Source organism: Pituophis catenifer, unplaced genomic scaffold (genome assembly GCF_029215685.1).
Source record: "Pituophis catenifer annectens isolate HBS135680 unplaced genomic scaffold, rPitCat1.0.hap2 SCAF_8, whole genome shotgun sequence".
Classification (NCBI taxonomy): Eukaryota; Metazoa; Chordata; class Lepidosauria; order Squamata; family Colubridae; genus Pituophis; species Pituophis catenifer.
Window position 1 is genome coordinate 61,265,044 of NW_027256888.1, and position 22,628 is coordinate 61,287,671.

General features: G+C 37.5%; 1 protein-coding gene across 1 annotated transcript; it reads left to right on the forward strand.

Annotated features, from left to right (window-relative positions):
- The first annotated feature begins 209 nt into the window (after window positions 1-209).
- On the forward strand, window positions 210-22,398 carry PPA2 (inorganic pyrophosphatase 2). Its single transcript, XM_070948249.1, has 12 exons — window positions 210-429; window positions 2,249-2,313; window positions 3,329-3,373; window positions 4,281-4,334; window positions 6,092-6,211; window positions 9,764-9,850; window positions 10,508-10,634; window positions 12,804-12,931; window positions 15,696-15,781; window positions 18,379-18,448; window positions 19,705-19,744; window positions 22,285-22,398. Exons 1-12 carry the CDS (start codon window positions 219-221, stop codon window positions 22,311-22,313), a joined length of 1,062 nt encoding a protein of 353 aa, XP_070804350.1. The 5' UTR covers window positions 210-218; the 3' UTR covers window positions 22,314-22,398.
- Window positions 22,399-22,628: the final 230 nt, after the last annotated feature.

The following is a 22,628-nucleotide window of genomic DNA, read 5'->3' on the forward strand; positions in this document are numbered from 1 at the left end:
AAATAAATAGTCTTCCTGCCTCCCCCTTCCCTTCCCGCCCGCTTTGCAAAGCCTCGAACTCTGCCCTCCTTGCACGTCTGCCCAGGATTTTCTGCTTCGATCGGAAATTTAACCCAGACGGCGGGCAAATCCAGAAGGATTTGCTGGGCATGCTCGAACTCCACCCGCCGCGCCGCGGAGGAGGGACTACCACCTCCGCAGAAGCGGAGAGCGCAAGCATGCGTGCGGGTGCCGCTTTGGGTTGGCTCCTACGGCTGTCTTGGGCAGCTCAGCAAGGCAGCGTTTCCGGCAGGAGAAAGGCAACCACGCGGCTTCTGCAAGCCCGGCCGCTGTGTTGCCGCGGATATTCAGGCGGATTCATGGCTCGGGCTCAGTATGACACGGAGCAAAGGGGGCGCCTGCATTCGGCCGAGTTTCGCCTCTATTTTAGTAAGTAGCTCCCTGAGGTAAACAGAAAAACCCGTTGCGGAGGCCCTGGGATTCCTTTGGAACGCGCCCGGAGGGTATTTCCCCTGGCTGATGACGCTTCTTGATGACGTTTAGGGACCCGCTCCAATGGAAGGGGCTTGAAGGCGGGCCTTTCCTTTGGTTGGCCGAGGCATAATATAAGCAGGTGCCTTGGAGGGGAAAAAAAGTGCAAGTTTAGGTGGTTTTGGTCGTGTTTTTGGAGTGGTCTGACTCTGGAACGTCCTCCAGCTTTAGTGATCTGAATAATAAAGTTCCTACTATGCGTGTCTTTGTTCTTCTGGTTGTGTGTGGGTGTAAAATAAGATGTCCGGGTTAACCTCTGTTTTTGCATGGAGTTACATCAGGGATCTCCAACCTTGGCAACTTTAAGCTTGGAGGACTTCAGCTCCCATAATTCCCCAGCCAGCTTTGCTGGCTGGGGAATTCTGGGAGTTGAAGTCCGCCAGGCTTAAAGTTGCCAAGGTTGGAGACGCCTATGATCAAATTTCACATGTTCTCCTAGTCTGTGAAAGCTGTCACATGTCAGATTTCCCACGTGGCAGCTATATAACAATTTAAGAGTGTTGGTGGGGGGGTTTGGCCCAGTGAAGGCTAATAATATTTATGCATGCATAAATGTAGGCCTAGCTAAGGTTGAAAGGTGTCTGCACCAAGTGGTTGCACTTCCACAGATTCCCTTAGCTGAATATGGGAGTGAATTCAGTTGCACCGTCCTGAACTTGATTGCATTTTCCTCTGTCCTGAAATGAAAGTCAGGGCTGGGATATCCTTGGGAACAGTGTTGAGATACAGAGCAGATGGAAAGACAAGACTTTGGTGGAAATGTGTATTATCTCTGATAATAAAGATGGTGCAACCCTTTAGAATCTGACTTGATCCACCAATTACGTTATCACTATCCATTCCTTGCTTTCAGTTTTGTAAGGATGACAGAAGACCAGTTTCAATGTAGTCATGGTTCGTATTCGTGGTTGCATCTGAATATCTAACACCAGTCCTGTCCCTAAGCCTGGATTCTAGTTTGCTATTCTAGACAAGACAAGAAATCATGGTAAATTAAAGATATCCTTTCAGGAGAACAGTCTTGCACTCTTCTGTACACAATAGAATTCCTTATGCTACTAGACTAGAAATTCTCAGTTTGGATAACTTAGAACTGTGTTGCTTGCGGTCAGACCTAGGTATTGCATACAAAATTATACGTAGTAATGTTTTACCTGTAAATGACTTTTTTTGTTTTAATTGCAATAATAAGCGTGCTAACAACTGCTTGAAACTCAATGTAAATCGTTCTAAACTTGACAATAAAAAATATAATTTCTGTAATAGAGTTGTCAAAGTCTGGAATGCTCTACTTGGTTCAGTTGTTTCAGCTATAAATTTTCACAGTTTCAGTCACAAACTGACTTCCATCAATTGACTTTACATCATATTTAAGTGGTCAGTAGAGGGGGTGTGCATAAGTGCACTAACGTGCCTATCGGAGCTGTCATTGTATTTTTATTCTTTATTTGTGTTCTCGTTTTTGTTTGACAAATTCAAACAAACAAAAAAATTAATTATCCTGGTTTGTTTCTGCCCAGAAGGAGTATGGGTAGAAGACTCGAGCTTGTTTTGTGTAATTCAGTAAAGCAGTGAGTGTCTAAACATGGTCAACGTGTATATTTTAGCTAAACAAATAGTTTCTGTAGTTAAGCACTACAAGTTCTTTTAAGATGAAAGCAGCTGAAATGCTCCAGTGTTTTTTTCTGTTTGCATATAATTTTATTTCCTCTTGCAGAGAACTCGAAGGGAAAATACATTTCCCCATTCCATGACATCCCTCTATTTGCTGACCCACATGAGGTAATTAAATATGAAAGATTTCCTTTTGGTTGAAATACTGACTCTGTTCAGCACCAAAAAACCCCAGGTGTGAATTAATCTCTGGACTTCTGGTTTTTAGTTGCTACAATCATATAATCTTTAATTATAATTAAAGTTTGATTTCATCCACTTCTTAGGCTATTATTATATGGCAAAAATTGGGTCCTAAAATATATTCCCACATTAGAAAATGTTAGAAATCAAATGTGCAAGTCTTTATCGCATGTCAGGCTTTTATTTGCATTACAGCAAATTGATTTCCTTTCCTTTTGCTTATATCACTAAGTGAAATATTTGTTTTGAAAAACTAAATTTTGCTATGCTGTAGTCAAAACAATGGAGGAAAGGCAATTTATATAACAAAATCAGTAGTCCTCAACTTTACTAACGTGTGCTTCTCCAATCTTTTCAGAACTACTGATTAAGACAATGTGCCTTGCCAGGATTTAGCATCTGCAGAAAAACATCTGTCAATCACAATTTTTCAAGACTCATTCCAAATTTAGTTCCCCATTTTGCCTGCATATGTCTGATATTGAGGCAAAGAGGGAACAAGTTCTGACACTGCTTTGGTTTTGCCAATCAGCTTTTAATAAATTTTGCAGCCACATCTAAGTTGCTAGTGATTACCATTTGAGAAATCTTGGTTTCATCATTAGGTGATTCTGAAAAGTTACTATTTACTGTTTACTACAAATTTAACGTAAGCAAACCTTCCTTCGTTTTAGCTAAGAGTGTTGTAGAAATGCAGCCGCTGGGAATTATAGACCATAGTTCATAGCCTGATGTCATGTGTAAATCTAGTCATTGTTGAATATACTACTTACTAATATATACTAGATAAATTATGATTTGTGTGACTTGTAAAAAGGGTAGCAGACTTAATATTGTAGAGTTTGAATTTGGTAATTTTTGAAGACTATTTCATTTAGTATCATATTTAGATCTGCATATTTATGAATGAGCACTGCTTCTATATTGATTTCTTGCACAGGATGAGGAGGTTCCTGCAAAACGATCAAAGAACAATGGAAATGAGGTGCGATTGCTGACCATTTTTTAGATTATTTACAATGTGATTTGTGAGTAAGAAATTTAGATGATGATGATTTTTTATCAAAGCTGAGCTTCTATATTCTATAGCTTATTCCATTTCATGCATTAAAATATGTAAATCAGAGTCTTCTATGTTGAATTTGATGGAGCTATGATTATAGAAAGTTATATGGATTACAGGTTTAGATTTTTATGATTTTAGTTTCCGATTATTAAGTATTGTGCATCATCTTGGATCAGTGGAAGTAAGTGGTAAACAAGACATTATAATCATTTCTTAATTCTGTAACCTCTATTGTTTGGAAGAATAATGGTGACTTCTCTAGTTTTATAGAAGAGATCTTTTGAGCATTTTGTGTGTTGTAGAAATGAAACCTTTTCTGCCCATTCTTTGGTTCTTTTTTGAGAGGGATAGAATTCTAAGAGTATTCATCCTGTCATTGATCTATTGGAACCCAAAGATCCAATTTTGCTGCCAGACACCAATCTCTATGGTGAGATTGTGCTTAGTCCATATCAAGTACTTATGGTATGCATTTATCATACCCAATATGATCTAATGGCCCTCTTTTGTTCTCAGTATTTGTTTCTATAAAAAGATAAGTAGCTGAATTATTCAGAAAAATAAAGTCCATGAAACTAAGCATTGTTGTCTCTTACTGAACCCTGGACATTATATAATGCAATAGAATATTTAATATATAAACTACATGGAAGGATGATCCATTTTGGGACAGCTAAGTTTTTCTCTTTGGCTGTTGTATCCCTCTACCTTGCAAACTTAAGATGTGACTCAGAAAGAGAATCATTTGTCTTCTCTAGATCTGAAGCAAAAAACAGCTTTTGCTGGGTATTACATTTTATATGTTAACCTTTTTTTCCCCTACTAGGTTGTATTTAATATGATTGTAGAAGTGCCTCGTTGGACAAATGCTAAAATGGAGGTAATTTGAAAATTTTACTCTAGAAGACTGCAAAGCAGCTTCCAAATAAAGGAAGTAAAAGTTGCAACAAAGCATTGTATGAGCAGCGATACAATTGTAGTGCCTTTCAAATATCAGATGTTTGCCTTTTTTTAAAACTGGTGCCCTCTAAATGTCTTAATAGATGTTCTTATAAACTATGGTGTTTGGACTTGGAAAGTACCTAAAGTTGAATGAATGATATTCTTTACATTTGTATCCAGTGCTTGAATGGCATGTTCTACAGATTTGATTATCGTATATTTGAAAGATAAATCTTTATGTGATTGTTTCTTCCTAGACATAGGAAGGCATCGCAGTTGGGGAATCTCTTTGAAGTGTTTGATGCTACTCTTCTTTATATTGAGCACACAAATGACAGATAGCTTTTGAATTCCCCTCTTGTCTGTTATGTGTAATGACTTCACATGTGCTGTTCAGTGGGACTTGAGAAACTGTATGGTATTGTTATTCCTGTGCACAATTTTTTTTTAAAAAAAGTGTTGTTCTGGAACATGGAACAACCAATCTCACACAAAATACTTTGTCAGGTTTTTTTTGAGTAGGTCATGTTCCAGTGGAACAAAACTTAAAATATTTCTAATGTCTCCCCAAAGAGAACAATGGAAATTCAAAATAAACTATATGCTTTCTAATCAAATGGCTGCAAATATAATGGAGTGGTAATCTATGCTGAGTGTTACTTACCTCCAACCTATGGAAAATTACTTTTTAAAAATCCTTTAATATTAATGATAGTTTTCCCTCAATTTTCCCTTTAGAGTTCCCAACCAGTTTCACACTGTCTGAATATTCCCCTGAATTCAGAAATTAACAATCTATTATTACTTCATGTTTATCATGCTCAGTAAGTCTTCTTCCAAATCTCACCGCAAAGTTCTCTTTAGCATTCTACTTTAATATTTTAGAATTCTAGAAACTAGAATAATGAGAAATTCCCATCTGCAGATCCATGTTTTTTCCCCTTACATTACAAACATCATTTAAGTACCGTATTTTTTGGAGTATAAGATGCACTGGAGTATAAAATGCACCTTAGTTTTTGGGGAAGAAAATAAGAAAAAATCTGATTAGTGGGTGGATCCGTCTCCTGAATACCCCCAATCAGCTGTTCTCAGAGGTGAATTTTAGCAACAGATTCGTTGGTTGTGAACTCTGTGCCTTGCTTTTTTTTCTGCCTCCAAAACAGATTCAGAAAAAAAGGCTTCTTTCAGAGGCTTTTTTTCTGAAGCTTCTTTCAGAGGCTTTTATTCTGAACTGTCTGTACTCTGTTCAATCTCCTTTCTTTGCTATTGGTATGTAGATTAACCTCTTCCAATTTGTTGGTTATTCTCCAGATTTGTTAACATAGTTTGGTTAGAACCTAGATTCTTCTTTTGTTGCTTGCCATATTGTTTTAGATAAAAGCCTTTCTGAGGCTTTTTTTCTGAAGCTTCTTTCAGAGGCTTCTTTCAGCCTCTGAAATTTGCGAGGCTGGGCAGGGCTACATTCAGGGTATAAAACACACCCAGATTTTCACCCTCTTTTTTTGGGGAAAAAAGTCCTTCTTATACTCTGAAAAATACGATATTCTTCTATTTTTAGAAATTAACTAAATTATAAATTGAAATATAAAGTTTGAACTGTGTTGAGTTTTTTCAATCTGGGATTAAATAGTTGAGCCATTTATTCACAATTTCTTCAGCATTTTTCTCCATTCTGTTTTATACTATCATCAGATTGCCACCAAGGAGCCACTGAATCCTATTAAGCAAGATGTAAAGAAAGGCAAGCTGCGATATGTAGCAAACATTTTTCCCTATAAAGGCTACATTTGGAACTATGGGGCCTTCCCACAGGTAATGTTTTGGGATTTGTTCATTTAGGAAATTCATAAATTGGGAATGAAGGCATGTTCTACAACACCGCATTCAAAATAGAATGGAGTTCAAATTGGAACATATACCTCAGTGTGCTGCTCTCTCATTATCAGAATGAGAAAGGAAAACTTCAGGTATAAACTGGATTTAGTCCAAAGTATTTTTTGTAAGATGCATTAGTAGTATAGGCCAATTTTTTGGCAGATAAAAAAATAATGTAAAAAAGAAAATGATATATTCTTTAGCCTTCTTGAGCTTCACTCCTAATTTTATTATTAGAATGACATAATAATTTGAGATTTTAATTGGTATTTATATCTCAAAGTTGATAGGTCCCCTGTGTTGGCCCATTTTCAGATGTATGCAGGGGTCTGCAGTTCTTGGAATTCCCAAATAGTGCAGAATTCTGGGAATTCTGATGTCCTGATGTATCCAGAGGATGCCAAGATTTGAGAAGACTATTCGAACTTCCAACTATACCTGGAACATAGAATCTTTGGCCCTCTGGATGTTTTGAAATACAACTTATAATAGCATAGAATAATGGAGATCCATAGAGGACATCAAGTCTAATCTTCTGGTCAGTGTAGGAAACAGATTAAAACATTCCTGATAGATGTCTGTCTTGTCTCTGCTTGATAGATTCAAGAGAAGAGAGCTCAGCATTTCACTTGATAACCTTTTTACTGTTTGGAATTTTTGTTAATATTTAACTGGAATCTGCCTTCCTATAACTTAAATCCGTTATCCATTTTGGTACACTTTGGCCTCAATTCTCTGGGTGACAACCTTTCAGATATTCATTCAAGTATTTGAAGAGCACGATTCCTGTCCTTGTCTTTTCTCAAATAAAGACATACCTAGTTCTATTAGACTCTTTTCACAAGACTTGATTATAGCTTCCCTAATCATTCTCAAGGGAACACGGTGACTCAGTGGCTAAGACACTGAGCTTGTCTATCAAAAAGTCGGCAGTTCAGCAGTTCGAATCCCTAGTGCCGCGTAACCGGGTGAGCTCCCGTTACTTGTCCCAACTTCTGCCAACCTAACAATTCGAAAGCACATAAAAATTGCAAGTAGAAAAATAGCGACCAGCTTTGGTAGGAAGGTAACAGCATTCTGTGCACCTTTGGCATTTAGTCATGCCAGCCACATGACCACGGAGACGTCTTCGGACAGCGCTGGCTCTTCGGCTTTGAAACAGAGATGAACACTGCCCCCTAGAGTCGGGAACGACTAGCACATATGTGCGAGGGGAACCTTTACCTTTTAATCATTCTTATTGTTATTTTCTGAATTTGTTTCAGTTTTTCTGATTTTTTTTTTTTATTGTAAAAGTTTTACCATTACATTTTCACCCCATTTTCACCCCCCTAGCCCTCCCCAAACTCCCCAACCCCCCCCTCCCTAACCCCCCCTAACCCTCCCCTCCCCCCCGGACTTCCATAGAATGTACCCCATCATTATCCCCTTTATATAAAAAAAAACCTTGAACTCTAAACCCCCCCAACCCCCATATCATGTTTCATCTTCACATAGTTCAAATATTTCTATCTTAATATAATATAATATAATACTATCAATAAAAAGCTATTTGATACTTCCTAGTTTGATATTTGTTCTGCACATAATCTATCCACTTTTTCCATTCACATTCATAAGTCTCTTGCGAGCGGTCTTTTAAATATGCTGAAATCTTTGCTATCTCAGCGAAACTGGCCATCTTCAAAGTCCATTCTTGAACAGTAGGCAAAGCTTCATTTTTCCAATATTTACCTATCAACAATCTCGCTGCTGTAATCATATACAAAATCAATTTTGTTTCATCCACTGTAAAACCCTTAACTATACCCAAAAGAAACAATTGTGGAGAAAATTGAATTTTTTTCTTCAAAACATTCTGCATGACCCACCAAATTTTTATCCAAAAAGCCTTAACTTTCTTACAGGTCCACCAAATATGATAATATGTAGCATCTGTACAATCACACCTCCAACATTTTGGCTGAACATTAGGGTACATACACGACAATTTCTTAGGGTCTAGATGCCATCTATAAAACATTTTGTAAAAATTTTCCCTCAAATTCTGCGACTGTGTAAATTTAACATTCTGAACCCAAATTTTTTTCTGATTTTTTAAAAAATGTTATGCTCAGTACTAACATATTACTTGAAGTAGTGTTGGACCAATTTGAAATAAAGTGGAACTAGTCCTTTCTGAAAAGTGGAATCTGTACAGTATTGCATTCTAGTTTTTGCAGCTGTGTATTACATTGCTGCATCATGTTAGGTTCAATTACTATTCCATTTTTTTTTCTTACTAGCATTTTTGTGAAGCCAGATATTCCCATCCAGTCCCATGTACATTGGATTTTTTGTTTATAAGTGAAATAGGTTGCATTTGTCTCTGTTAAGTTTAGTTCTCTTACTTAAAACTCATTAATCTATCAATATTAGTTTGAATTTGATTTTGTACTTGTAGGATACCCACTGCATTGTGAATCTTCTGCAGATTTCATAAACATTTCCTCTATTTCTTCAGCTAAATCATTAATAAAAATGTATTTAGATCCCAGAACACCACGCTCAATATTTCTTTCTAATTCAATGAGTGCGATTCAAATATGATTTTGAAGCCACTTTCCTAACTGTCATCCTATTCAGCCCATACTTAACTAGCTCCTACTCAGAATACCATGGGTTATTTTGTCTCGTGCTTAGTTGAAGTGAAAACATATTATGTCCCCAGAATTCCATCAACTATTAAGAGGGTTACCTGATCAAAAAGTGACATGAAATTTTTTTGAAAGTTTAATTCTCGACAAATCTAAAAAACTGACTTGGGAAACCATTTGGTAACCATTTTGAAAATGTTAACAGACCAATCACTTTAGAACCTGTTCTTACTTTTCCAAATATTGATGTCAGAATGATGGTCTATATCTGCTTCAAAAGACAGGAAAACATTTGTCTTTCCCCAGTAATCTGGTTTTTAATACTGCTGAAGATTTGTTAATGTTAATATAGATAGAGGTTTGCTCAGACCATTGGACCATCAAAATGTGTACTTATTCAGTCACAGTTGGCATTCCCTGACTCTATTTCTGTCATGTTCAAGCTGAAATTCTCTTCCTTAAACCAGCTTTAAACAAATGCCTGCTGGAACACCTTTATTTTTAAAAAATATGACTGAGGTAAAATAACAAATGAATAGTTCTGAGTTGTTTTAGTTTTATAGCTCTTTAAAACAATAATTTGGCCATTGTTCAGTTATGCCAGGAATGGTAATTTAGAAACATCTGGAGAGCCATAGGGTTTTCACTATTGCATAAACTTATTATAATAGTGTATAATTTTCAAAGTACTTATGCGTGCTACATGAGTAACTTACATAAGTTACTCATGTAGCACACATAAAAAAACCGTGACCCTCCCTTTTCAGAATGTCAATAATGTGTACAAATGAACAAAGCAGTAATAATCAACTATAAATGGTACACTTTGTTTCCTTTTTTTCCTCCCCTACAGACTTGGGAAGATCCAAGGCATACAGATGATAATACAGGATGCTGTGGTGACAATGATCCCATTGATGTCTGTGAAATTGGTGCCCAGGTTTGTCTGAATTACCACAGAAGCATACTTTAGTTGTTTCAACCCTTTGTTTCCTAACATAGCGATGAAGCTTATCTAGGAAAGTTGCTGGTTGTCTGGTTCCACAACTGGACACAAGGCTCCGGACAGTTAATTCTTTTGTTTCTCAACGAAACCTGACAGGAGAAGTCTTTGAAACAAGATGGCTGGATTAGAATATTACAGCTAGAATAAAGCCTCAAACGGATTGATTGCTCACCTGATTGCCCATTATGGTGCAAAAAGTAAACAACTTCTATGTATTTCTTAGGTTTGAAATGCCTGGCTATTTAGTGGGTCATTTGGTAGCTTGAAGCAGTTGAGATATCTTTATATAATGACCTTCTCTAGTCTCAGAGTGGCAGCTTCAGCCTATGATTCAGCTGAAATATAAAATCTTGGTACAGCGTTACTGTAGAAAAATGCCGCCTGTAATGAAAACACACTGTATAGCCTTGATTCTAGAATGCTCTCTCCTTCAAGGTGTTAACCAACTATGTTTTCCTTCAGAATTTTCTTCCTCTCTCTTTTTGTTCCCCATCATACCTCAACCTGTTTTCAGTTCTGTTGCAGCTGATTTTCCACCTTAAATAGCATCTTGGAAACAAACAAATTGTGCAGCATCTTCTATGTTTTAAGGTTCGGACACTTGGTGAAGTTGTTAAGGTGAAGGCCCTTGGAATTATCGGTCTTATTGATGAAGGAGAAACTGACTGGAAGGTCATAGCTATCAGTGTGGATGACCCACATGCTCAGAAAATCCATGGTATTTAATAATAATGAATACTAATAATCCATTTTGTTTGGTCTACAAACCCAACCTCTCTGGTTTCTTCTTTTAGGGGCTTTGGGATATGGCTTTCTGCAGGGTGCTAAAGATTGCTAACTAAGTGACCTCAGCTTCCCACCACCACTTTTAACTGCTTAATCCTTTTGGGCTATTTTTTCTGTTTCTTTCTCTGACTTTTAAACCACAGGTTCTCTCTTGTCTGATTGTTTCTTAGGCAGCATCCCTTCCCTCTTATACCAAAGTCATTCCCATTATAGTGAGGCCCATGGGCATCCCTACCACATGGTGTCTACCATACCTGCAGCTCTATTTTATATTTTACTTCTTAAAAAATACATTTCAGTTTGAAAAAATCAACTTTTAGTGGCCATATTCTCCTATAGGGAAGATACGCCGTTTGGAAGGGCTGCACATGGCCTTTAGGTTTAATTAAATGATTGTATGCCAAAAAGTAGGATAAGGAAATGGTTATGATGACGATCTGTAATTTTAACTTGAAATAATGATTACCTGTGACATAATGATTTAATCCCCATCACATATGCACTTGGTTTAGGAGTGGTGCAGTGGCCTAGAGGTGGAGCTCTCGCCTCACAATCAGGAGGCTGTGAGTTTGATCCTTCCCTTGTTTCCCTGAAAATACAACCTACTCAGAAAGTAAGTCCTAGCTTGATTTTTATATGTGCGCCCAATATAAGCCCTACCCCCAAAATAAGCCCTAATTAAGACCTCGCCCACTCCAGGGTGCACAGGTAAAAATTAAGCTAGGGTGAGAATAGGGGTGGTGTGGAGCTGCCCTACTACTCACCTTTGGATAGTTGCAGCCAGGCCTCCCACACCTCGGCCCATTTTTTTCTGCAGCTGGCAACGCTTTCCTGAAGGCCTCTCTAGCTGATAACAGAGCTCTGGATCAATCTGGAGCTCTGTTATCGGCTGCAGAAGCCTTCAGGAAAGCCTTGCTGATCTTGTCGGATGAAGAAGTTCCTAAAGGCCTCTGAGAGCAAAAAAGGCTGGGGGCGATGAGCGCAAGTGAGGTGAGTCAGTGGACGAACCCCCTTCCCCCCGAAAATAAGACCTGGTGCCTTTTTTTGTGGCAAAGAAAATATAGGGCAGAGTCTTATTTTCAGGGAAACATGGTAGGTAGAGGCAGATATTTCTCTCTCTGGGCACACTGAGAATATATCAGCTGAACAAAACTCTGCATTGGTGACAGGAAGGGCATCCAGCCATTAAAACAATCTGCTAGCTCCATTCAGTTGCTCAGACTCCAACCCGCAAGGGATTATGGGGTCATTAAAAGAAGATGATATATGCACTTGGTTTGAAGGCAAGTTTTGCAGAGGTTCTTGGGAGCTTGAAAACAACCAAAGAATTCAGTCTCTGTATATTGATCTGGGTTTTCTGAGTGATTTCTTGAATTATATAGAATGCATAGGACAGATTAGTATACATTCCTTTGGTTGGAGAGATGCTTTACTGCTCTAAATCAGTATCATTAATTGGATTAACATACTAAAGTATACTTAAGCTCAGGGTGTTTTATGAACTATTGTGATTTTATTGCTTAATACACTTTGTTTATGTAACAGACCATGGTTAGCTCAGACCATTCCACAGACTATGGCTGAACAAAAGGTTGTTGCATTCTGTGTTTCAAAATAGATGATTTTTAGATGTTTTAGCTGCTCTGGAGCTTCTTAAATCCCTCGCCATGGAGACAAAAATAAGTGGCTGTGTCTCCAATCACAATTTTAGAACACTGAGCTTTTTAAGAAAAAATTTGCATTACAAGGTGCTTAATCGGTAGCCAGGTTATCGAATTTTCCAGTCTGCTTCATCCAATCTATCTTCAATTTGTATAAGAGTCTGTGTGATTGTTTTTATAATCCAGTGAAGGCTAAATGCATTCAACAATTACCGAATTATATTCAAAGTTTTTGTATGGTATGTCTGTATGTAACGCTCTGTGTAAGCAAAGGATTAAATCTGTAACCCATGCACTTTGGTTTTCATGAGCTCACCCATTGAAATATTTATGACAGATTTATTGCCGTATTAGAATCTTGTACATGTATATTTAGAATGATGGATTTGGAAGAAGCTGTTATTTAACTTTTTTTTAAATGCATTTTTAACCTATTGCAGATATTGATGATGTCAGGAAGTTTTTCCCAGGTTACCTTGAAGCTACTGTTGACTGGTGCAGACTATATAAAGTCCCAGATGGGAAGCCAGAAAATAAGTTTGCTTTTAATGGCACATTTAAAGACAAGGTGAAAATTGCTTACTTTAAGATGATAAACTTACTTTATGAAATGTGTATTCTCTGGATTAATGCTCTGTAAAATCCTACAGAATCCCAATCAAGAATATGTAAGGAAGCCAATACTGTAAAACATTTCATAGTAACTCAAAATATTTTCCTTCACTTCAAAATGTCATGAAGGCACAAACCACGCTGTTCTTTTGTCAAAATATCTCAACATGTTTTCTTCGTCTAGATTTTTTTGAAGCTCTGATAGCCCTATCAAATATGAACTTACTGTATTCTTCGGAGTATAATACGGACCTTTTTCCCCCCAAAAAGAGGGTGAAAATCTGGGTGCGTCTTATACTCTGAATGTAGCCCCGTCCAGCTTCTCAAACGGAGGTTTCAGAGGCTGAAAAAAGCATCAGAAACGAAGCCGCAGAAAAGAAGCCCCCAAACAGAGCTTCAGAAAAAAAGCCACCAAACAGAGCTTCAGAGGCTTTTTTTCTGAAGCTGTTTCGGAGGCTTTCAGAGGCAGGAAAAAGTTTTTTCTGAAACAGAGTTTCAGAAGTTTCAGAGGCAGAAAAAAAAAGCAAAAAAAAAAAAAAGCCAGGCACACAGCTCACAACCAAGGAACCTGTTGCTAAAATTCACCTCTGGGAACAGCTGATTAGGTATTCGGGAGGCCGATCCACTCCCAATCAGCTTTTTTCTTATTTTCCTCCCCAAAAAGTAAGATGTGTCTTATACTCCAAAAAATATGGTAGTCTTCTCTAAAGGATCTTCAACTTTATTACAACAGGGATGGGCAATTTATAATCTGAATGCAGTTCTTGTAGCATCTGAGGTCTCACTGAAGGATATTCAGTGACAAAATGATCCAATTTCAGCAGTGCTTTTTTTTTTTTTTACTTACACCTCCACCCCCATAATATTGGAATACAAGACCTTCAGGAGTTAAAATCTTCCATTTTCTTAAAAGACTCTGAAAATATTTTTTAAAGGCCAAAATCAACCCATATAAAAACATCTTCAGATATTGGCTGGTTGGGAGATAAGAGTTTTAGCTTCTGCATTAAAAAGAATATTCTGGAAATAATGAGGAATAACATAGCTCCCCCAGTTGCAGTAATTTTCTAAGACTGCCCAAGGAAGATCTGGTGATGTCCAATTTACAGTGCAACTTCAATACAAGTGAGTTTGGGGGTAAGGAGAACTCTGGTCTTCAGGTAGTTCCTCTACCCACAAACCCACTTGGTAAGATATTTTCTGTGACTTTCCTTGAAAGTTTGTCCTTTATGATTATCTGTGTTCTTGACTGTGGTGGCACAGTGGTTAGAATGCTATGTTGCTAACTCTGCTCACAATCAGGAGTTCAATCCTGACCAGTTCAAGGTTGACTCAGCCTTCCATCCTTCCAAGGCTGGTAAAAGGAGACCCAGATTATTGGGGACAATATGCTGACATTTATAAACCACTCAGAAAGGGCTTTTAAAGCACTATAGTGCAGTGTATACGTCTAAATGCTATTGCTATTTCCAACTATCCCTTATCCTGAATCCTTTGGGGGAAAAAAACCACTTCTGACTCCAGTCACGATTTGGCTCTTCTGTGACCTTATTTAGATATTTTCCAAGATTTCCAAGATATCAGCCAAAGAGCTGATATTTTTAACTTCAGCATATGCTGAGCATCTTTGCTTTAAACAAAGCCAAAACAAGAACATAATTCATGAGTTTTTGTTTCAGCGGTTTTTTCCAAAAGCAGTTTTTAAAGTCTGAAAAAGCAGAGCTACTTTTTCCCAGATAACATGTAGCCCCCACCGATTTTCTTAAACCATTTTAATATGTTCTATTGTTATGGAATGCACACTGTATTTATTGAAATTTTCTTCCCCCTTTTCTATCTCATGATGGTGGGAAATGCCAATTACTGATATCTGTGTTCTGACCCAGCCTTAGCAGAAACAAGAAACAGACTCCTTGTCATGAAAACCCCTCTTTATTTACTTCTTGTGAATTAATTGCATTCACCCACCAAAAAGTCCAGGCAATAGTCCTTCAAGGAGTTAACTGCAATAACAGATTTATCAGTTCCTTGCGATAATTGCAAGGACATGAGCTCCCAGCTGAAAGGCTGCAAATTAAGTTCTGGCAATCAGTCTTTGTGGCACGAAACTCAATGAGCACAATCTTCAGAAATACGAACTGTTGTCTCCTACGAAAACCACTCCCCTTTCCTTATATTTATTCCCCAGCCAGGGAGGAGCCATTCAGCACCCACGTGTGCTTTGCTTCCTGAGTCGACTCCTTGTCCTCCATTGCTTACCTCTTCTAATTGCTGTGCGCTTACGCGCATCTGGAACAGGCACCAGCTGTTCTTCCTCCTCACTCATATCAGCCTCCAAAGGCAGTTGCCTCTCTGGTGGCTGGGAAATGTCGGACGGCCCTGGCTCTTTCTCTGCGTCCAACACAGAGCATCCATCAGAGCCTTCCCCAGACTCTAGCACTGGCCCAAGTTCCTCCTCAACCTCCTCATCGTCTGAGTTTACCGCCAGCTCTGCTGGCAGCTGGCAGGCCACAAAAATCTGAAAGCTTTGAAGTTTGAAGGTCAAGTAGGTATTAACATAAAAAAAAACCCCAGGAATACTTAAACAAAATTTCAAGTTTCAGATTTAATCTTTATCTTGAGTATTCCTAAAGTTCTCTTTTTTACATTTTTTGGCAATTATAATATCTAGCCAACATTTTTTCTGTCTCTTCTCCTATTCTCAATGTTGTTTTAAATAGGCATTTGCTTTGGAAATAATCAAGTCCACCCACGAATGCTGGAAAGCTTTGGTTCACAAAAAGGCTGATGGAGGAGCCATAAAATGGTATGCATCTATTGTTGTTTGGTCAAAATCCAATTTGAATTACAAGCAGTCCTCACTTAATTAAGGTAACGTCATTACTAAGTGATGCAGTCATAAAGCATAATGTCACAAGATCATTCCAATGTACAATGGCAATTGTGCCAGTTACGGTTGCCTTCATTAAGCAAATCCTATGCAGTCAAGCCACAACATTATATGATCAACATTTGTGATCTGCTGCTGATTTCCTCACTGACTTTGCTTCTCTGCAGTGAAGGTTTCAAACAGCAATCACATGTCAATAGGACATTATGACCATCTGTCAACTGCCCAGATCACAATCATGTGATCACAAGATGCTATGATGGCCACAAATTCAAAGAGAAGTCATATTTTCTGTAACTTTGCATGGCCACTGAACAAGTGGTTGTTCAATCAGGACTAGCTGAAATACTAAATTGAACTGGCTGGCTTTTATAATGACAGTTGCTTCTTTATCATATATAAATATCACCTTTGGGGAGTTTACTTTTTTTTGTCCTTTCTTCATGAGCCCTGATTACTTGGTAAGTAAGCTATTCCCCAAAGGATTGGATTCTTATTATTTAATTGAAGATAATGTTAAATATTCTAGAAAAAGTCTTGGTATTTTTTTAGCGTTCTTTATTCTAGATCGGGTAATAAGAAATCATGGATGTGACTCAGGTCACTGGTTAAAGGTTAAAGGTTAGAGGAAAGGGAACAGCCTGTCCTGCATATGTCTCCAAAAAGGCCTTTTTTTCTTTCAGCTACCACTTAAGCATAGTATTTAGGAATGGCTTGTCCTTATTGTACAATGGTAGTATTTGCCCATGCTTCAATTAAAACATCAAGAAGAGAGCCTTAGGAATAAACATTTTCAGCTTTGAAAGTACAAGTAATCCTAAATGATTACTGAACTTTCTGTGGAGTAACATTGGACTGGAATATATTGCTTTTGGACTTGAGTAAGAGCGGGACTTATTAAATTAAGACAAGATGCTTCAGGGGAAAAGGAGTGAGATTTCAAGAGAAATGGTGTTGATGTTTCAAAGCATTAGGGGTACTATGGAAAATAATCACAGAGAGGTAAAGTACCTAATGCAAGGTATACATGGGAAAATAGAAAATATGCTACAACTGATGACTAACGAAGATCAAAGAAAGGAAAGAGAGAATTGGAGGCCAGACCTCAGCATTGTATTCATTCAGGACAGCTTAGTCCAAGCATATGATTATTGATCGAAGTAGGTAATGTGTACGACTGCATTTTAAACTACTATTTATATACTTACTTGGCAATGTCTAATTGAAATCAGTTACACATTTGGACCTCCATTTAATGGTCTTTGGGTGTCACAGACCAATGAATCTTAAGATCTGTCCAGAATAATAGACAAAGTTAATCAGGATCAAAGTTTAATGGAAATTTATGGGAAGGTGCTGGTAAGATGGGGAATTGGGAGGGTCAGCAGGAAGACTGATGACAGCAGCAAGATATATTATGCTGTGACAGTGCTTCTCAACCTTTTTTTCACCATGGATTCCCTTTAAATCCCTTTTGTGGCCATGGACCATGGCCACAGACCCCCAAGACGTAACTCAAGATTTAAATCATAACATTTCTTCAAGCCTTCGTGGTGATGACATCTGGCCCTTTCAGGGGTCTGTGGGCCACAGGTTGAGAACCACTGTGCTATGACATTGTGGGAGGATGTAGGCTTGGTGAAGAAAAGAAGGGGGTCAGACTGTCCTCCTTGCAGTGGTCAGATTTCTAATGTAGCACTTGGAGGTGACAAAATAATACATAAGGGTACCCACAGCTTGTGCTTTATAGCAAGATGGTTTCTCACATGTGTCCAAAGAACCTTTTAGATTTAAGATAAATGGACCTCTTTTTCTGTCCGCAGGTCCACTATGTCAAATTTTATTATATTTAGTTTTGAATAGCATGCATAGAATTACTGTTTGGACCTTGACTCCATTCAGAACCATTGCAAGAAAACAAAATCTTCCTAATTATGATTTTTCAGATAGAAGATGAAGATCTGGGGAGGAAAAGGGCAGGACAGATGAGATTTTGAAATGTGCAAGCACAGTATATGCACCTCAGAAAATATTGTGGTTTGTGGCAGTGACCACAGAGTGTTAGTTCAGATGCCATTTCAGATCAGAGTTACCTCTTGCCTGGGGCTTGATGCAGTAGGGTACAAAAATTGGCAACCCTGTTCTTGGTTAGATGTTTTAGTTGGAAGTCTCATCGGCTCCAGTCAACTGTTGTCTTGGGCTTTAGCCAAAACATCTGAAATAGCTCAAGCTGCCTACACTTGAGTTTGTGCAATTTCTCACTTGAAAAGCAAGTTCTGGTTTGATCTTCTACTTGGTTTTTAATAAGAAACTATGTAAACCACAAAGTATGTGCAGAGATATCCAGTTTAATCTATAAACTTTCCAAGTTAGATTGGACAAAACATCTCAAATCCTGGATAGCATTTACTGGCTATTAGAGCACAGCTTATTTTGTCCTTTCCTTATTTGTGCTCTAAATAACAGCTGTTTCCCCCACTCTTCAATTCTTAATAATTGTATTCTCTTTTCAGCACCAACCTTCTGGTGGGCACCAGCCCATATTGTTGCAATGAAGAAGACATCCAATCTATTGTGCAATCTGTAAGGGAATTTATACTTTTTTTTCCCCCTTTCCAGTCCCCTTTTCAATATTGGCCATTGAATGGAAGCACAGGCAATTGAGAGTTAATGCTGTTATAATCTAAAATGCTAGCTTGGAAATTAAATAGCAGATGCAGGTTTCTCATGATCTTGGAGGCTGAGGTCAGTATGGAAAAGAAGGAAGCAGAGAGGAATATGTAATAAGCATTAACAATCTTCTTCTTTTTTTTTTGGTGCAACGTGAAACACGTTTTCCTATTTTTATCAACCAGCGTTCAACAATATTAGATTCATCGTTATCTTTAAAAGTAAAATAAGAACTAAAATTACACAGGCCTGGTTATATCCTGAAACATTCCCACACATACACAACCAAAACTGCAAATGATGATCTGTTTACAGTATGAATTACTTTCCATCAGTAAAGTTAAGTATTTTTCAAAAACATTCCCGGCTGTCTTGAAAAGCTGCCTTTTAATTGTTAATGAATTAAAACATCCATTTGATACACACAAACATTTCAGTTGTGCAACTGGAGGAAATGTGACCTGAACTTTTTTATAAAAGAAAAAAATAGGTTTTTTTGGATGAGCTTTTTTCCATTTGCCTTTTTTCACAAGAGCAAATGTTTAAAAATGGTTTCTGAAATGGCCTAAACTCGTTCTGTTTTCAGGGCCAATTTTCTAACTTTTTGAAGAATTATTAGTGTTCAACTTTAGGAGCCCACCCAATACTAGAAACTGCAAACTACACATTCAGGAGCCAAAATACATACAGCTGGTGTTTGTTTGTTTTACTGCACATATAGGCTTTTGTCCTAATTATGTTAAACTGTAATTTCAAAAGTGAGATGAAGCTTCAAAGGAAGCAGATTTTAATATCATTCAAAGAAGACTATTTAAAGAAACAAGCCACAACAACAATACGAGTTTAAATTCCAGAAGGAGCCGAGTTCTCTCTCACCAGATCACTTTTACGAGGCCATTTTTCAGGTCCATCCTGAAATTATTTGCAAAGCCTTTAACAGAAGGACTTAGTTCCTCTGTGATTAAACCCAACTACATATAAGGAAATTGATTGTGATATTTTCCCGCATTTTTATCTCCCTAACTTTTTTCTCTTTGCTGTATTGAATTTTGATCTGCAGATTTTAGAGTATAAGCTATATCGAATTTGATATTACTGTCTCTTTTTGTATTTTGTACAGCATTTTACAATATTGCATTTTACAAAATAATTTATTTTATTTTCTGTAGGCTCCACCACTTGTGGAAGAGCCTTCTGTTTCCAAAGAAGGTGAGAACTATTTTCAGATTATTTAAATGTGTCCTAACAAGTAGTTAAACAATTCATATTGAGTTTTAGATGATCTACAGAACAAATTTGTTGCTATATAGAGTACTGTAATGTAGACACTGAAGTATGTGCATATCTGTGCATGTCTGTCCTGGGCTATATGAGCTCTCTGACCACTAGGTCCATGGCCCCCAACTTTTTGGGCACCAGAGACCGGTTCCGTGGAGAGAGTTTTTTCTTTTTTTCTTTTTTTTTTTAAGAAAAAAGTTTTTTATTTTATGAACAAACAAATATACAATATATAATCAATCATTCATTGTATCGTCTAAGTACATCTTTTCATTTCATTTAATGTAACATTTCCCTCACATTTACTTATCTGTTAATACATTTATCTGTCTCTCCGTTTTATATCCTAACCCAACCTTCAACCCCCCCTCCCACCCCCCCACCCCCGACTTCCCAGAGCAAAAACTGGGTATAACATTTAACAAACATATGCTAAAATATTCTAATTTACTGCAAGATTCAAAACTCCCTCACACACTTTAACTCCCTTTTTACAAATTATTCATCAACCTTCCCTTTATAAATTAGAGAGTTTTTTCTGTGGACCAGAAGGGGTGTGGGTTTGCATGCTGCCTGCATCCTGCGGATGGGGCTTTGCTTCTTTGTGCGGCCTGGATTCTGGCATGCTGTGGCCCAGTGCCAGTCCGTGGATCAGGGTTTGGGGACCGCTGCTCTCAGCCAAAGCTATCCTATAGAGCTATTGAGTTGAAAGCATAAGGGAGAGCTTAAGGTGCCTTGAGCAACTGGAAGACAGGAACAATATCGTTCTATAATTATTAAGAAGTAAACCACTGGAATTTCGGTGAAATTCTTAGTAGAACACAATCTCTTAAGTGTATCTAGCATGTAAATGTGGAAATCCAAAGGCATTTCTTAAGATTCTTTCTTTACAACTACCCATGGAATAGTTTAGCATTAGGGATGAAGAGAAGAGTTCAGATTCTCACCCATCCATGAGGGTTTTTTTTTGGTGTGAGATTGTTATTTATTCCAATTGATTGTGATATTTTCAGCAATTATTAATATAACCCTAGCATTAGAAATATAAAGTTAGCATTTAACAGGATCTGTGTATCTTTTTTTAATTGAATAGAGCTTTGTTGGAGTGAGTTAAAATATTCAGAGACTGTTTTGCTGATGGAATGTAGCCCTTTCAAGAATTAATGAGCGTTTACTAACTGAAGTTTCAAAAGTGATTTTCCTGCAGGCTTTTAAAACAATTATATCCCTTGTGATGTTGTTCTTTTTGTGTTATCAAGCATAGCTATATATAATTCTGTGCACATGGTAGAAACTTCAGTGATTTTGATGGGATTTATTTTTTCAGTTGGGTAACTCTGTCAAACATGCTAAATGTCTGGAGCGCAGCACCCAGGAGCTGCAGAGCCTCAAATTTAATGCCTTATCTATATCCAGATGCCACCCAGATATGTTCACTAGCAATACACATCTGGAAAGTATTGACTTGGGAAAAATGGGATGAGCAGCATCTCAGTAGATAATCAAAATGGAGAGTGATACCAGATCTCATTTTTGGAAACGTCACCTTGTATTCAATTTTGTTTTTGATACTGCTACAGTTGGAAATATGTATGTATCATTTTGAGGCATAAGTTTAAAGGCAAGTTATCAGCAACTAGACATATGTTATATAATGTCATAAGCTAGAATGGAGAAGAACAGTTTAGAAGATAAGACTCTAATGCTATCGCAAAAGATATAAAAGAGATATATATGTAACTTGGGAGTTAAATACCATGGTAGAGGAATAATTTTCAAATTTGTTCTTGTTTCCTGTTACTTGACTAAGCAAAGAAAATATAAAAAACAGTTGGTTTTTTTACATACCACATTCAAAATACCTCATGGACTTAATTATGCTACTATGTGTACATTCAGATCTAAAGAGATTTTTAAATACAGATACAGTGACTTCCTCCTACAGATACAGTGACTTCCTCCTTTAATGACCATTCATAGTTATTATGGTGATAAAAGGTAACTTTATGATAAATTCTCACATTTACAACATTTGCAGATCTGTAAAGCAAAGGAAAGCTGAAGTAAGATATTAAGCACAGTTACAGTTTCACTTAGTGACTGCATAATGACCGAGTTGCCACTCTCAATTGTGGTGCTAAACAAGGACTAGCTGTATGTGGTAGAACATGTTGTTTGAATATTCATTAGAGTGATATACATAACAACATGAGATGACACTCTTTCTTGTGTTTACTCTATAGAACAGGGGTATCAAACTTATGTCGTCATGACAGCATCACATGACGTTTTGGGACTTTTTTCCCCTTTGCTAAACCAGGAGTGGGTGTGGCCAGCATGTGACACATCTGGCCTGCGGGTCGCGAGTTTGACAGCCCTGCTATAGAATAACAGTGATTTGGATTTTGAATTCTTATAATCCAAACTTCTTATAATTGTTAAGTGTTGATAATTATCATTTTTTATCTTAGTTGATAGATGGCATTTTCTTGGACAGTGAGCACTACTGTTGTCTGAAATCATGCTACAAGATTGTCTCTCAACGCCGTCTCTCTTTCCTGGATCTCCACCCCACTCTACCGTATGCCATTTGGCACATGTGTGCACACACCTTGCTGAAGTTATGGAAATGAAGGCATCAATGACTGAAATCTATTGCGCTGTAGATTTTCTTTCCTGTAAATAAAATGGATTTTTACAATTTTCCTCTGAATTGTACTCTATTATTAATGGAGACAACTCGGTAAGTGATAAGGACACAGTTTGTGGACCACTGTTTTAGATCTGGAGTATGAATAGCAGGATACTAATATAA